The sequence below is a fragment of the Dermacentor variabilis genome, chromosome 8 (genome assembly GCF_050947875.1).
Source record: "Dermacentor variabilis isolate Ectoservices chromosome 8, ASM5094787v1, whole genome shotgun sequence".
Lineage (NCBI taxonomy): Eukaryota > Metazoa > Arthropoda > Arachnida > Ixodida > Ixodidae > Dermacentor > Dermacentor variabilis.
Genome location: NC_134575.1, coordinates 27684800 through 27701056, shown reverse-complemented (window position 1 = coordinate 27701056; position 16257 = coordinate 27684800). Strand labels below are relative to the sequence as shown.

The following is a 16257-nucleotide window of genomic DNA, read 5'->3' as shown; positions in this document are numbered from 1 at the left end:
GTGTCCCTCGTTCGTAACTGAACCATATTGAAAGCCTCGTTTCGAACTACCTTCTTGCCACATTTTTTAAACCGCATGCCGGCTTTCGGTATGTGTTTTCCGGTGCGTCGGCTGGCCTTAGCTGCGAAATAATCGCCTCTTAGAGCGGCGCGGTTGTTTTGTTTACCTAACGATGATTGATTCGCGGTGCGTCACTCGCCTTCGTAATAAACCTGATCAGAAGACGCCGAAATTGGTCTGCCGCCTTGCGTAAATATGAATGACGTCTGTTAGGTTGCGTGATATCTTAGAAAAGGTACCTTCTGCTTGATTTCGTGCAGTGTAATGTTGATCGCTGACACATCGATCGGGTTTTTTGGCCGAAGTGAACAACACACAGACGACGTGTGGTGTCATCGCGTTAGTGTGCTAAAATGTGCAAGTGTGAGCACACTCGACCCAGGCGTTAAAGATATTGTCTCCCGTACGGCATTAGCGACCCACGCATATTCGGGAGACGCGTTTAGCATAAATTTGCTTGCTGCTTAATGCGATTATGGTGTTATGGCGGTTGTTACGTGACACAGTATCGAATATATTAGTGTGGCTGTTGCTGGAAAGGGGCTGTGATGTGGACCGGTGAAATGGGAGGTCTCATTACGTGAATTGTGAGGCCTTCTTGATTTTATGCAACTGATTCCTCGGCACAAACCTACATTTTTGAAATAAAACCAAGGTTGTTGGCGAAAGATTCCTGACCACATAACTTAGCAGGCTGTGTCATAGGTGCTTTTCATTAGCATATGGCCATGATGTAGTGTCAGCATACGGTTTCCTACAAGACATACAAGTTCAGCGTTGATGATTGTTCAGTGGCTGTGAGAATAGTGAGTTGTACATAGATTTGTTGGATCATGATGTTTGTGGTGCTACGCTTTTTCCTGGTAATATCAGTCAGTTCTTTGTGCAGAGCAAGCCAATAAACATCAGCGCACATGCATAATCGATGCAAATTGCTACGTTCAGAACGCTATATCTTGTTGAAAGCAGTGAATTTTTGCAGTCGTAATGTTGTGCGAGGACATGTTGGGAAAGTTCAGAAAAGATTCATGTGCCACTAATAGTTCCCGTGTTGGCTGAAGGTACATAATTCATTTCACAAAGACATCAGCACTGGAGTTCTCTCAGGTAATTTTGGTAGGAATCTCTGATGTTGAGTACAGCCCTGCCAATAATGTAGTTGCTTGTAGTTAAACAATACCATAGTGTATGCCTTTGTTTTGATTCTGTCAGTTCAGAATTTGTTGTTCCATACCACTTGAATTGCTTATACAAAGGCAGCTTGTAAACATTTCTGTGGATGTCGGCACAACACATCTGGTTGAACATAATATACTTGTCACTGGCATACAGTGTTTAGTCAGATAAAGGAATATATGTATATTTAGGCACTTCGAATCTTCTGGCCAACCTAAGTATACAGTGCTTGTCCATCTGCTAGGCAGCTAGTGTAGCAAAGCCACACAATTCCCTGTATCTATGCAGAAATAGTTCACAATATACAACATTATGCAAACATTATACAGCAACACTAAGCTTGATAATACCAAATTCTTCAGAGATCTCTTTGAGGGGAAAAATATTACATCAGGAATACTATGGGTTGTGACATAACGCAACATGATGACGAATTGTTTGAGTGTGACACCTACATCCCTGCAACCATAGCTACGTTGCATAGTATATGAATTTGGTGGTGACTGAGCTTACGTCGAAACATATGTACATTGCCGACCATCACGTAATGTCACACTCTGTAGTGCGGTCTTAAAGAGGTCCAGCAACACGTTTTGACAGTTACCATTTCAGATTCCACTTGGCCCAGTCATTTTTACTTGCATTTCGCAGAGATTAGTGCGAAAGGCAGTGTGGAAGTATGCCAGCAGAACTTACTGAACCGGGAGATTCCCGGATGCAAGTTGACAGAGTGCTAGCATCAATCTAAATTTTAGTGGTTTTCAGCTTCATGTTTCAGCTTTCTCTGTAACATTATATGTATAACTGATTGCAACAGCCTTACATGTGTCTAGATATAAAGTCGCCGTGTCATGCTTGTAAAACTTGCTGACTCAATTTGATGCCAACTGAAACAAACAGTTGCTTACTGCCACCGAGTTCCAATATGTGCACATTCTACCAAGCACGCAGGAACAGCATTAAATCGCAGAATTGTGTGATACTGGGCTCATTGGTACAGCAGAGGGAGGACAACAATAAAATAATACAAAATGCTTGCCAGCTACTGAAGGTTTTTAAAAAAACACCAGTTATTAGTCGGGGGCATTACGTTGTGTTCATACTGTTTCTTAGCTCTTCCAGTCGCGGGGTCTCTATATGTAGATGCAGCATACTTTTGAATGTTCCAAGTGCCAACAAAGGAAACAACAACCTTGGAATGTAAACTAAAAGCTGAATGTAAACGTTGGCCTCTGCCAACCAAAATCAGTCTCATAAGTCACTGTCAGACCTGCAAAACACAATTGCATTGTACAAAACACCTGAAGCAGCAGACAAGCAAGTTGCACTTTGTTGTAGTGCTTACATTATTTGCCCGCAGAACCGTGTGTCTGGGAACATTGGGCTGCTTCTGTGTTGTTCTCTATCTATCTATCTCTACAGAATTCTCTACAGAACTGTGTACATGTTCTCACACTATCTTTCTCCCTGTTTTATTTTTACTTTTCTTAATCATCTCGAGGCAGAAAATGAAGTGTTCTGCGGCCAGCGTATTGCTCGATTTTGTATGTTAAAAGAATGAAAAGAATAGGTGGATCCCACGCTTCTGTGAAAATCGACGTTAAGCAAAGCTTTCGTCAATGTTTGTACAAATGGTATGCAAAATACAACACTAATTATGAACATATTAGTACAACAGAAGGCAGATGGATCGTTAACTTGTGCAAATGTATAGCTAATGACAGATGCAATGTAATGTTTCTGCAAACTTAACATTATCACGGAAATCTTGATCATGCACACTTTGCTGCCAAGTCCTTTCTTTCACTTCTCCGTAGCCGACACCTTCAATTTTCCGTTGCCAACTTGACTTCTTGCCTGTTGTTCCACTTTTGTATTTCCATTTGGGCACACGCCAAGTCGTGCAAATTGTTTACTCGGGAAGATGGCAGCACAACCAAAGTGGGAGGAAGAAAAGTACAGAAAGCTTCGCTTCAAAACAACAAAAATGTAATGTACTGTCGCACTACAGCACAAGCTTGTTTTGCAACGTGGTGTTGGTGCAAAAAAAAAAATTGGGGGTCTATAATAACGCATTCATGTCATGTGAGAAGTTTCTTCGTTGTGATGCACAGCTTCTTGAATGTAATATTCCTTATTGACATGTTTGGAGCAGCATACATTATGCTTTATTGCTCAGCCAGGCCACGTTCAGTGTCAGTAACAACTGCGAAAATGGTAACTAGAAACTGCAGCTTTATGCTTTCATAGTTTCAGCCTGCTCATTTAGGCATGCGATGCTACAGGCATTGTTACTGCAGTCATGGCTCATTAAAAAAAAAATTGTTTTTGTCATGCGTCATGCTTGCGTCCCGTTGTGTTTTCGCAGAGCTCTTAGGGGACATCTTGCAGCACAGGCCCGCGGAGGCTGATGGCGTCGAGAGCGTCATCGTTGTTGACAACATCCCCCAAGTCGGGAGCGACAGGATAGAAAAGTTAAAAAATGTTCTCATGAAGATCTACTCTCAGTTCGGCGAGATCAACACAGAGTACATACCTGTCGATGAGACGGGCAAGACGAAAGGGTGAGTTTCAGCGACGGGCCTGTGGTTTTCGTCACTCTGGGTCGACCGTTTGTGGTTGCTTAGTTGGCGACCAGGAACGGCATAAAGCATTTGAATTAGGTGTGCATGTGAAGGAGCTAGTACATGAATTCCAAGTAAAAGTTCTCGTATGCACTCTTAAAAAAAAATGTTCGCATCCTTTGAGGTTTATCATGTACCCAGACAATAATTGCCACCTCTCTTGCTGCAAGGCTTTCCTGTCTCTAACGTTGTGTAACCTGTACCTTCATATCTTGAATGGCATGTGCTTATCAGTATGACCTGTCATTCCTGATAGGAAAGTAGTGAGCACAGAGTGTTAGGGAAAGGAAATGCGCGCAAGATCAATGATGATTGTTTGGGGATAAGATCGTCGCCAAAGAGTAAAACAAATATTTTTTTTTTCTTATAACTTTGCCTCTGCCCTGCCCACCACTGTAGTTCTGGGGCTACGGGGTTACGAATTATCCACTGCCAATATAGTGGCCTCCGGGTTTTCTTTGGAAGCCTCCTATCACTTTCGAGGTTGACGTTGCCTTGTAAAAGTCGAAACTGACAAAACGGGCTTGGCAACGTTTGTCTATTTAGAGATTGTATAGTTCATTTTTTTCTTTGTTGCAGGTACATGTTCTTGGAGTACAAGAATCCCCAGAGTGCGCAGGATGCTGTCAAGGTGACGAACGGACACAAACTCGACAAGCAGCACTCATTTGTTGTCAATCTCTTCACGGACTTCCAAAAGTAAGTGGCCACTCCGTATCTAATCGTACCTTGATACATATTATTTCGTTAGTGCAGATTTCATTGGGCTCAGAAAAATGTCTCGAATCAACCAAATGTGTATTTGTCAAATGTGCCATAACAACATTAGACAAATGCGTGCTTACACCAGCACGCCACTGAAAAAAGTTTTAAAATTCACTACCCTCGCTTCTCTTTTCCACCAATTATGAACTTATTGTTGCTGGTCAAGGTTTGCAGCAGTGAAGGCCTTGAAACTTCCTTCGCAGTTTAGTAGCGGCACATGACGCGTGACTTTGTCGAATTAGATGAGCTTTTCGCTGCTGCCCACATCCTGATTGTATTTTGCGATTGAGCTTGTTGGCAACAAATTGTCCATCGCGATGTAGCCAGCAGGCTTGATGCCAGAATTTCTTTTCATCCTTGACAGCTGCTGCAGTGTTCGTTGACATTGCACTAGTTTTGCGCTTTGGGGCCACCTGAATTGGCTGGTGTGCAGCTAAGTTGGTTCAGAGTTGATGAGAGTTTGATGCCATTAAATACAGTAGAACCTCGTTCATATGTTTCGGGGGAAAAACTAACGCGAGAAAAAAACGTACTAACCGGGAAGACGAATGATCTGAAGTAACTAAAGAAACTTAGACTTGCCTATTGTTGACATCTACGTAACGCAAAGTGTCGCACGGATTGTTGCGGCGCGGGATGCCAACGCGCATCGAGCTAGTGGTGCTCCGGCGGCCCGAGGCGCTTTTGGTTGTTTCCAATTGCGTGTTGGTGTTTTAAGAGAGTGACGGGAAACCGAAACGAAATTGAGCTGTCGGGTGATGCCGCATGCCGCTGGAGCAAAACGTGATGTCCACATCGCGCTGCCTGCAGCGCGATGTGAACTACTACTACTACTACATCTACTAAAAGCGTGCAGTACGCTACCAATGGCACTACGCAGCACCGCTGTAAAACAGATAGGTGAAAATGTTTATCGCAGTAGGTTTGGCGGTGATGCCTGTGAACGCAACGTGCCACAACCCAGGCAGAGATTTGCTGAGACTGGAATAAGCAACTGAGTGCGCGCTGGCATTTTCACGCTAGAAGGGCTGATGAATGTAGCAGTGAAGCTGTCGCGGCGGGCAGCTACAGTCGCCGACAGTTTATTCGGACCTCACAGGGACTGTGGAAATGTCCGAATAAACAGGTGTCCGAAAAAGTAGATTAAGAAAAAAAAATGAAATCCGTTATTTCCACGCACTCATTCTGGCTCGGCAGTAGGCTTGAAGAAATCATGAATGCACCGTTGCACGCTGTTCCGTTTACGCGCAATCAGATAAGCCTGAATCTCGGAGAGGGTCGTATGGTCACTATAGGCGGCTGAAAGCACAGTCACTGTTTGTACACGCTCTGCATGCGACGGCAGCGTAGCACGTGGTGCATCATCTTCCGACTCAGAGTCATCGTCGGGCGGTGCAGCAGAAACCCGATGAATGATCTCGCCATCGTCGAGTTCTGCGCACGTCAGTACAGCAGTGTCAGCACCTGTGAAACTGTCAAATGAGACGGTGTCCGGAATCGCAATGCAACCACTGCGCAGGTCTCGGCAGAATATTTTCCGCATCAGTAGGGAGCACATTGAAAGGCGACAAATCTTAGGCTTCCCGGCACCCGCTTGCCGGCATTCCCCAGCACAGTCTGCGCGGGCACTATCGGCGCCATTAGACACTTGACGCGATGTTTCCGTATGCCGCGTTGGATCACCGGAACCTCGACACAGCACACAAAGCAAACGCCACCATGCCAACACCAGTCACACAAACGAAAAACGTGGCGTACTCGCAGCGTCGTGCACGAAGAAACAAACTAGCTGCTGGTTTGTCTTGACATGGCTTACTAAGCTGAAACCGGAACTGCTGTAGAGCCACTCTATCGAACCAGGCAGACACGATAATGATGAGCAGGGATTTGCAGTAGCGCCACTTCGTGGGGCAGCAAGGAGGCTCCGTTCAAAACAAAAATGGCATTCAGCAAGTCGAACCATGAATCGGTCAGAGTCGGTGCATGGTGCTCTCGATCGAGCTGGCTCAAGGAGTGTCCGAAAAATCAGACGAGAGGTTGCAAGGTGTCCGAACTTTCGGCAGTTGTTCTACATTATGGTCTATGGGGAGAATGGCGGTGCCGCGAAGCAGACCGAATAATCGAGCACGTCCGAATTTTCGGAGTCCGGAAAATCAGTCGGCGACTGTACATGCTGTTATCGATCACGCACGCCTCGTGTAGTTTCTTGTTTACATGGGATATAGCGGATTACTGAATGTTGTTGCCGAAAAATCGTGTTTTCCAGAAACGAATGAACCAGCAAAAAAATGAGCGTAACTATTGGGTTATTTGTGTTTTCGATTGTGAATGTTGGCACCAGGAAAACGTACGTAACGGGAACGTCTCAACGAGGTTCTACTGTAATTAGTAAACTAGTCGTGACCGGAGGTGGGCGACGAACTTGCATCATTTGCATTGCGATGCTGTGCCAATTGAGCCACCTTGGCAGCTGTCACCCCTGTACACTTTTGGAGTTATTTTTGTCATTTAATGAAGCCGTCGTTTAACGAACCGTCGGGATTAACCCAGTGATAAACACTGGGGATGTATATTTCAGCTTTGCTGGTTAACCATCTGTACAGAGTGCTTGGGTGGGGATTTTTTTTTTCCCCTTTATAATTTCTATGTTTCGATTAAAACTGCATTTCATTTTCCCTGTGCTTTACTTAGATTCATTTTGCAGCTCATAGGTTTCACATATTACTTAGGAAAAGGTCTGGCTTCTTTGTGCTCCTTCTAGTTAATATTTAGTGGTATGTTGCATTTTCTATCTCGCACAGGTATGAAAACATCCCAGAGGAGTGGAAACCACCTCAGCCGCAGCCATACGTTGACCACGTGAGAAGCTTTTCTTTCTTCCCTTTTTTTTTCTGTTGCACCTTTGGCTTCTTCTTTTTTCATATTCCTCACAGTTCTGTGCAAGCAAAATAGAAAAAGCGTCTCTAGATACGACAGTGAAGTGGCAAGATTGAGAGGGACCAAGGGACTCAATTTCTTTGCTAGTGTCAACAGGCATCGAAGCTAGGGAAAGCACAATGGGAAACTGACTTTTCGTTGTACATATAGTAAAAAGACACTCAATAGCAGGAAAGGTTGGCTGTATTAGTTATACCCCTGTCATTTGGCAGATCTAATGTCATTTACAACAAATGCCATTTGTTCATAATGGTATTTGTCTGCTGTCAAGGGAAAACGTGTGGACAGTTGTTGAAAACGTCATTTTCAACTGAGGGAGTTCACAGAACTAATTTCCATTTGATCTAGAACTGAATGCGTAATGTCGACGCCAGTGGGACACTCCTGAAAGATCACTTGTGACATATTTTTCTTTAATATTTGTAATTAAAAGCTAGTTTTTTTAGGACGACCAAGGGACTCAATTCAGGGTGTCTACCAACCGGGAAAACCGGGAATTCTCTGGGAATTTGCATAGTCTGGAAATACTTGGGGATAAACCGGGGAATTTGGGCTCCTATCGGGGAAAATGAGCTGCAACTTTATTGAAAGGGAACGAAAGTCGTGTTAATGCTGGCTCCAGTAACAGACGAGTCGCAACGAATTGTCGTTGATGCCGTGTCATCGGCACAAGGCATTGCCAGACTCGTTAACAACTGATTTTCCAGAAGCCCGATTTTTCGGACATGCCCGGTAATTCGCGTGGCTTTGCGGCACCACCACATACTCCATAGAGTCAGTGTATATTGCCCCGACTGCAGGTCTGGTATGGCATTAATCAAAGCCACCACCGGCGCCATTTCGATTGTCTTGCCGCCTTGGACCGGTGCTCTTGCACGCTGATCCACTGGCAGCCGTAGCCACCACCGCACAATGTTAGGCCTAGCTGCTTCTGCGTTCGCTAGCTTCTTGCTGTGCGGTGCCGCGTTTTTCATTGAAAGGATTCGCAGCTGTCAGCAATGGCACTGACTCCGCCTTTGTAATCCTCGCGATTGGCTTCGAAGCTCGCAAAGCACAGCGCGTTGCGCAATGCCAGTCTCCGAAACTTAGCTTCGCCTCAACAAAAAAGTGTTACACGGTAAAGCATAAGTGTAGGAAGGGGCAATTGTGACGGGACACAGTATGCATTCCTCAATTATGCACCCGTGCACCCCCATCTCCTGTCGCAGTACAAGCACCGATATGCCTAATAAGTGTACTGGAAGGCCTTAAGAGCTTTTTTGGACGTGCCTGTGTTAATTTGAGCCCTTAACTGTTTCGTTACTGCAAGAAAATGGTAGTTTTTCTTATAGGACTCGGAAAAAAGAATATTTACCACTACAAATAATATTCCAGCAGCATAGCGTGTTCTGCGTAATGAAATTCTCTTTCCAAAAACATACGTTGCCAAACAAAAAATTTTTAGGTGAGACAAAAATTCTAGAAAGCACCATTTTTGCTGCTGCCAGTTGATAAAAACAATAAAAAAAACAATATCTGCTAAAACATTAATGTCAAAAGAAATTCCGAATATATATTGCAAAGATAAATAACCGAGGAAAAGTGTCTGGAAAAATAAATGCTGAGTACGCCGCCATTCATCGGATACAAAAAAGAAACTAAGACCAGTTCATCGCTCATGCCACGGGATGAAGCAGTTCCTGAATTTTGTGAAGCATAGGTTCACTTCGCACTTTCCCCACACGATGTCTGGTATTTGTTCATTTTTTGCAGTCTTCGTAACGCATTTTGCAGTTCCGTTTTTTTGGCATCTTCTGAGGATGGTCCGACGAGAAGTCCAGGGAACGCGCTTCGCCAGTTCGTCTAGAGTCGTGCACCTCTTTCAGGACCAATCGCTCACAGCGTAGCTCGGCAACTACGAGATTATGCAGTCAAGCGTATCTGCTTGCATTTTTGCAAATTGTTTTTATCACTTCTGCAGAGGAGAGTAGAAAGAAATCCCGCGCCGTTGCAAACTGTCTTGTGCTGATCCGCAGTCTGATGCCAGCGCAGTGTAATCGTGAGCGACGCGATTTTTTTCTGAAGCGTGGCAGAAGGTGACGGCCATGCCTCTTTTCGCTACAACATACGCGCATTTGTTCGCAAGAGGGTCCCTCAAAAATCACAACATCACCGAAGCGTGAAAATTTTAACTGATTCTGTGCCTGTACTAACTACTGGGTGGCCTTGAGTGCATAAAACGACTTCAGCATGTCGAAATCGGTGATCTAAAGTATTGATCAGTGGGGATCGATTTTAATATGCGTGGCAATAAAAGAGTTAAAGACACGCATTCATTTTTTTCGGACTGCCCGATTTTTCGGATGTTTTCTCAGCCCCTAGGGAGTCCGAAAAATCGGAATGTTCACTGTAAAACTGACCAAGTGGATGCTTCAAATGATCCATGGAGTGAACGCGTGGCAGAAGGAGAACGAGAACAGAAAGGACCGATGCACTGAAGAATTAACGAGAAAGAAAGCGTGCCGCCGCGTCTTTGAAGGAGCTTGAGCTTAAGAAAACAAAGTGTTGGCTGATGCCGAGATGCAGCTGTCCCTCATCCAAACCAAAATAAACTCTTTAAAGCAGTGAAATTCAACACCGAGATATTGTGTACGGGCGGAGAGTATGTCTGGACAGTTGTGGTCGACTTCCCAGCTGCTGAGAGAGAATCTTAGCTGTGACAAAGTCCAGGCCTCATACCGATGAGCTTGCTATCAGTTGGTAACAGTAGCTCATATTCGAAAATATCCACTTCTGTATGCATCTCCTTTTCATTCGTATCTGAAAAGGTTCGACTCGATTCGGAATGGGTTTTACCGTTTCTTCCGCTGTGCATTTTACTATCACCTTCTTTCTGTTCTCTTTTTGAATAAAATAGATATTACCATATAATGCGGAATATAGGTCGAGACGGAATATAGGTCGACCCCCTTACATTGAAGCAAAGAAGCCAACATAAAACTTATAAGGCACAAAACTCAGTTTTATTTAGTGGTGCCGCCAGACTCGTCACCTGCTCATTCACTTGAGCTGTCCGAAGTCTCGTCCGAAGATGACTGCTTTTCACTGGCTGCGTCCCACAACATGTCATCCTCGGTGCCATCCAAGGAGTTGCTAATGCAACACTTCTTGAATGCCCGCACCACCATATCGTCGGGCAGCGAGCGCCACGCCTGCGACACCCATGTGGCCACAGTAGCGAGAGGCGGCCTGCGCAGCCGGCTGGTTGGGGTCGTCGGGTTGTCGCCGGCCATCCACTGATTATATTGTTCACGGACACTGTCTTTAAAGGGCTTGTTGAGCACGACGTCCAGTGGCTGAAGTGTTGACATCATGCCTCCCGTAGTGATGGTGAGTTCCGTCCTCTTGTCGCGTAGTGCCTGCTTCACACCTGCGGTCAAGTGCCTGTGAAAGGCATCCAAGACGAGCATGCTCGGATACCGCAAGAGTGCGCTGGGCCGCCGATTCCATACGGTCTTAATCCAATTGAGCATGAGGGCCTCGTCCGTATAGCCCTTTTCATTCACGCGAACGACAACATCCCGCGGGAAAGCCTCTTTCGGCAGCATCTTCCTCTTGAAAATTATGTATGGGGGCAGCTTTCTGCCATCTGCAGTACACACGAGCATCACCGTGAAGCGCGAATGCTCGTTCCCCGTAGAAAGAAGCTTGACTTCTTTTGCGCCGTGTACGCAAACTGTGGTGGGCGACAGTATGTCGAACCACACCAGCGTTTCATCAGCGTTGCCGATCTGTCCCAACATGTAGCCATGCTGCTGCCAGAGACGGATAACATAGCGCTGGAATTCGACCAGCTTGTCCTTGTATGCCTCTGGCAGCTTCTGGCAGATTTATGTGCGCTGTCGAAGTGCAAATCCCTTGCGTCGCATGAAGCAACGAACCCAATAAATGGAGCCCTTGAATTGCTCCTTGGGCAGTCCGGATTCTCTGGCGATCTCAATAGCTTTGATGCAAATGAGTTCCCCTGGCACGAGGCTCGCAGATGAAATCCGCCACCTTGTCTTCGAGCTCCGGGTGCACCGCGCTTGCAGGCAGGCAGCTTGACTTTCTGCGTTCGCCAGTACCAGGCGCTTTTTTCCGAGGCGCCAAATTGCTGCTGGGCAGATATGTTCCCATGCATTTCAGCATATTCGATTACTTTCTTTTTAGACGCCGCGGTGAACTGACGTCGAGTACTCGTACTCATTTTGCAGGTTGTTGGGAAATTAGCAACGCCAGGAACGATTGCTGCACAAAAAGGGAAGATGGTGTCGGTCCAACTGCGTAGGCCGCGTTAACATTGGGCCGCGTCGGTCACCAAGGAGGCAATAACGATGCGGATGCCGAAAGGTCTGCGCTCCTACATCTTGCCAGACGACTATTCATGTTGTGCCAAGGGCCAGCATATAAGTCGAGAAGTGACCTTTTAGTAATATTTTTTGGAAAAAACCTCGACCTATATTCCGCACTATACTGTACTCCTTACTATTCAAACTGGACTAAATCATTTTTTCTTTTTCAACATGCTTACTAGAGAGTGACAGCATCGGGCAACATGGTCTCAGCCCATCTTGACATAGAACAAAGTTCTGGCTCATTCAGGGAATTGAAAATGTCAACTTTGTAGACACCCTGCAATTTCTTTTCTGTTTGCAACCACACAAAGTGAGCAGGCATTGAAGCTAAGGAAAGCATAGGGGGAAATTGACTGTTCTTTGTTTATTGGACAGATACTGAATAGAAGAAAAAAAGTCGGCTGTATTAGTTAGACCCCTGTCACAAGGTAAATCTAATGTCATTTACTACGAATGCTATTCGTTGATAATGTTGTTTGCTCACAAGGGGGACATTTGTCCAAATCAGCATTTTCAACTGGATGAGTCCACGGAACTCATTCGTGTTTGATGTAGAACTGATTGCCTCGATGCAAGGGGGACATTCTTAAAAGAGGGCTAATAACATGTTTGTTTTAAGTCTTTGTAATTAAAAACTAATTTTCTTAGTTCATTTGCTAAGTAAGTGCCAGTTAATTGACATAAAAGTGCATCTCAATTTTTTTTTACAATAAGCTACTGTCACTTTCACAGCTGGACACCTGTGTCAGCCTGGCATAGATGACCTGGCAGTTTGGTTCTTCCGTGCACATGTGTGGTCTAAGTGTGGCATATTTAGTCTTGCCATACGTTATCGGCCATGTTGTTTTTTGTTTGGCTTGGCTAAGCTTGACTTGGCTTGGTTTATTGTTGTGCAGCCATGACAAAGTGGCCTAAAGGGATAATCATGTGCTGTTAAGGGGGGACGCGGCCCTTGAAAACCGAAAAATAGCGAAAAAGTCGATTTTTGAAAAACCATATTTTTGGTTTGTATGTCTCATAAACTACCTGTTCTGTAATTATCAGCACCTAATTCAACCGTAAAGTACCAAAAATAACGCTACTTTTGAGGCCACCGCGGCCCAAAAAACGCGCAAATGCCGAAATGAAGTCAAACTTCGCGGGCGCGCCATTCCCGGCCCATGCGGCCTGCCCGCGCCATCTTGGTGTCGTTTTGACCGTGGATTCTTTGTCTATATTTTGCCGCCTTGCAAAATGGCATCGTCGGCGCGGTTGAGACGCTATTGGCGTTTTCCTGCGATGTGATGCGGAGCGCTGATTGGCCGGAGCAGTGCATTCAAATCTCGCGGGCTAAGGCACGCCTGCCATTGGCTGCTGCGCGGGCAGCGGCTGCTGCTCAAATCTCGCGGGCTAAAGCGCGCCTGCCATTGGCTGCTGCGCGGGCGGCGGCGGCTGCTCCCTTTGTTGCCGCGCTCGCGTCGTTGTTGCCCCTTGCTCTGTCGGCCTCAACATGAGCTTGCGCGCTGCTCATCGCCTTGCGCTATCTTTTAGATTATTTGTTCAGCTTTTCTTTTTTCGCTAGTTCTTCGCTGCACGCGATGCCGGCAAAGCCCAAGACAGTGCAGATGTTCGGTGCACGGGAGCGCGATATGCGTCTTGTACGAGCATCGAACTTCCTATCTCTCGCAGCGAGTGCCGACTGCGTAGACGCTTTTCAGCGGCGGAACTGTGCTTTCGGCTGTCGCCAGTCGAAAATCCGACACACTGAGTGTGCCTGGAGCCGCAAGAGCTAATTAGAAGCTCCGCAGGAGCTTTCTAATAAAGAAACACATGTGTTCAACTTTAAGGCCTGTTTTCTCGGAATGGATTTTTTCGCTAGTAGTGGTGCTGGGGAAGGCGATATCTCAAGAACCGCTCTTCAGATTTGTATGCCGTTTTTTTTATTCTGTTCCTGAATGACTTTGCCAGGGGGTAACAGGCTTCTTTTTTTGAAAGCTGGTGTAGTTAATTTATAATAAGCAATTAATTTTTGATGGATGTGGTCATTACTGGCTACATCAAATTCAAAGTTGTCTTAAAAATTTTTGGAGGGGAAATTAAAGAAAAGGGCTCTTTAGCCCCCTGGGATATCTATCAAGGGATCATCACAGTGAATTTCAGCTTCCTACTATGTCCTGGCATTTCTCCAGGCTCTTCCTCAGGCATATACATGAATCACCTAGTTAGACCTCAATAACTCTGGAACTAATAAACATATCTTCATGAAACTTTGCAGTTCCTCATAGTTCAGTGGTGTGAACGTACCCTGAAAGTTTCATCTGGATATCTTAAAAAATAAGAAAGTTCGGTCTCCAGGGTAGCCTCCCCCCTTAAAGGAACTTATTAGGATTAAAAAGTGATAATTGGAAGATATACATGTGTTAAATGCAAGTTCTGTTACCTTTTTTTTTCCCCCTCAGAGTCGTGGTCATCATTTTAAAGTAACACTCGTTTTTGCCGCATGACACGGATATAATTCAACTTTCTACAATATTGAAAAAGACACAGAAGTAGAACGTGGTTGGCAATACTGCTTTGGAAGTTCCCAGGCTAGATTGCCATGACATTATGGATTTTGATGGCGCCTTCTCCAGCATAGTTACGCTTTTTATCTGAAAAAAAAATGGGAGTGCCTTATATTCTAATGAGCAAAAAAAAAAACCGAACTTAGCAAGTTCCAAGAACTGATAGTTTGCCACAATGGCCAAGAAAATAATAGTAATAATAATAATAATACCCGCGATTTCACACCGATCTGCTGTGTCTGGGGTTCTAACACGAAATTTTAAAAATTTAACATTTACCTTTTAATTCTCAGTTCTAATAGCCTAATTACTGTGAAAGTAGCAAAAGTAGCTTTGAAAGGAAAGTTTGTGCAGAACCCGTCTTGCGATGATTGTCGACATTAATGCAATTACCATTGAAGCAGTGTTGCTGCGCACCGTACTAGCACTTTCAAAATGCGTCATGTATGAGGCATGTGCTTCAGCCAGGCTCCTCTTGCACTTCTCTGGACACCCTGCGCCATCTGGCGGTACCGCCGTGAAGCCCGCATGTGGCTCGTGTGAACATATATACAGAGGTGTTTGCCTGAATGTGCATTTTACCTTCCAACGCTCTGGGCTTACCGCCGACTCCTTCGATTGACCAGTCCAAATATCAGACTCCTTTACCTATTTATTTTTTGAGTCCTCGCATGTTCCTGTATCACATGGGAAAATATTAGAAAGGCGACGAAGTTGAGAAAATCTCACTTGTCTGGTGCGCTGTTGACAAAAATTGGGTACAAAGTCTAGCATTGGGAGGTGCCGTCGCACTGCAGAGCGTGCAACCAACGCAGCTTTCTGTAGATGCAATGCCGCCATTTTTTAACCATTGTAAAGAGGAGGGATCTGAGCTTCAGATAATCACAGTGCCATATTTCACCATGCACAAGTAAGATCAGAAGAAGCGTGGAAAAAAGCTTCAGATAATCACAGTGCCGTATTCACCATGCACAAATAAGATCAGAAGAAGGGTGGAAAAAACGAAACTAGCTTAACGATTCGTTGCTGCTCTCCACGCCCACACAGGAAGCGCTCCCATTGGCTGATGTAGCAGATTTGAATCGCTGGCTCCCGTTTCCTGCACGTTTGGACTGCGGCGTGATGTGCATTTCTTTTCTCTGCAAAGTTTTGCTATCGTTGTATAATGCTTTGCTGGCTCGTGTTAGTTTTGCTCGTGCGTCCAAATTGCGAAATTGCTGAATTTACCAAAAATGGCAGACAGGCCTTATGGGAAAAAAAGAGAGAGAAAGGGTGGTTTGGTTGCACGTGAAACATCTGCTAGCACCGTTTTAAATTTCATGCCCAGGAACCCCAGCGCAAGTACGTCGGTGTCACGGATTTCAAAGTACTTTCTGGCATTGTGAACGTTGGGGCCCAGTAAAAGATCTCGAAGCTTGCCAAGTTCTGTTTTTGGCTTGTGTAGAATACCATGTAGTTTATCATTATTGAGAAAACATTAACTAGGTCCTAGCAGGTGCTGTCAAAATCCGTGCCACCAAGGCGGGCTAGTGCGGGAACTACAAGGTGGCATCGCCACCTGTCTTGTTTTGATGTCTTTTCTGGCTCATTGAGCTTCTCTCACAGTAAACAGTGGCTTTCTTGATTTTGTAGAAGCATGATTTCCTTACACAGCACAACTTCTTGTATATATTTGAATTGGGTAGAATTTGTTTCCTTCTCTCACTCTCTCTCTTCTTTTTCCCCGGAAATGTTACACAATATCAGCTGCCAACCTACATTCTTGACCAAAGAGTCTCG

At 45.1% G+C, this 16257-nt stretch overlaps 1 protein-coding gene across 1 annotated transcript in view; it reads left to right on the top strand.

Annotated features, from left to right (window-relative positions):
• Positions 1 to 16257, top strand: part of eIF3b (eukaryotic translation initiation factor 3 subunit b) — a 41791-nt gene that overhangs the window by 834 nt on the left and 24700 nt on the right. The window contains exons 2-4 of the mRNA XM_075701583.1: positions 3605 to 3800; positions 4440 to 4559; positions 7427 to 7484. Coding sequence (XP_075557698.1) covers positions 3605 to 3800; positions 4440 to 4559; positions 7427 to 7484 — 374 coding nt within the window. The remainder of the gene's footprint in view (positions 1 to 3604; positions 3801 to 4439; positions 4560 to 7426; positions 7485 to 16257) is intronic.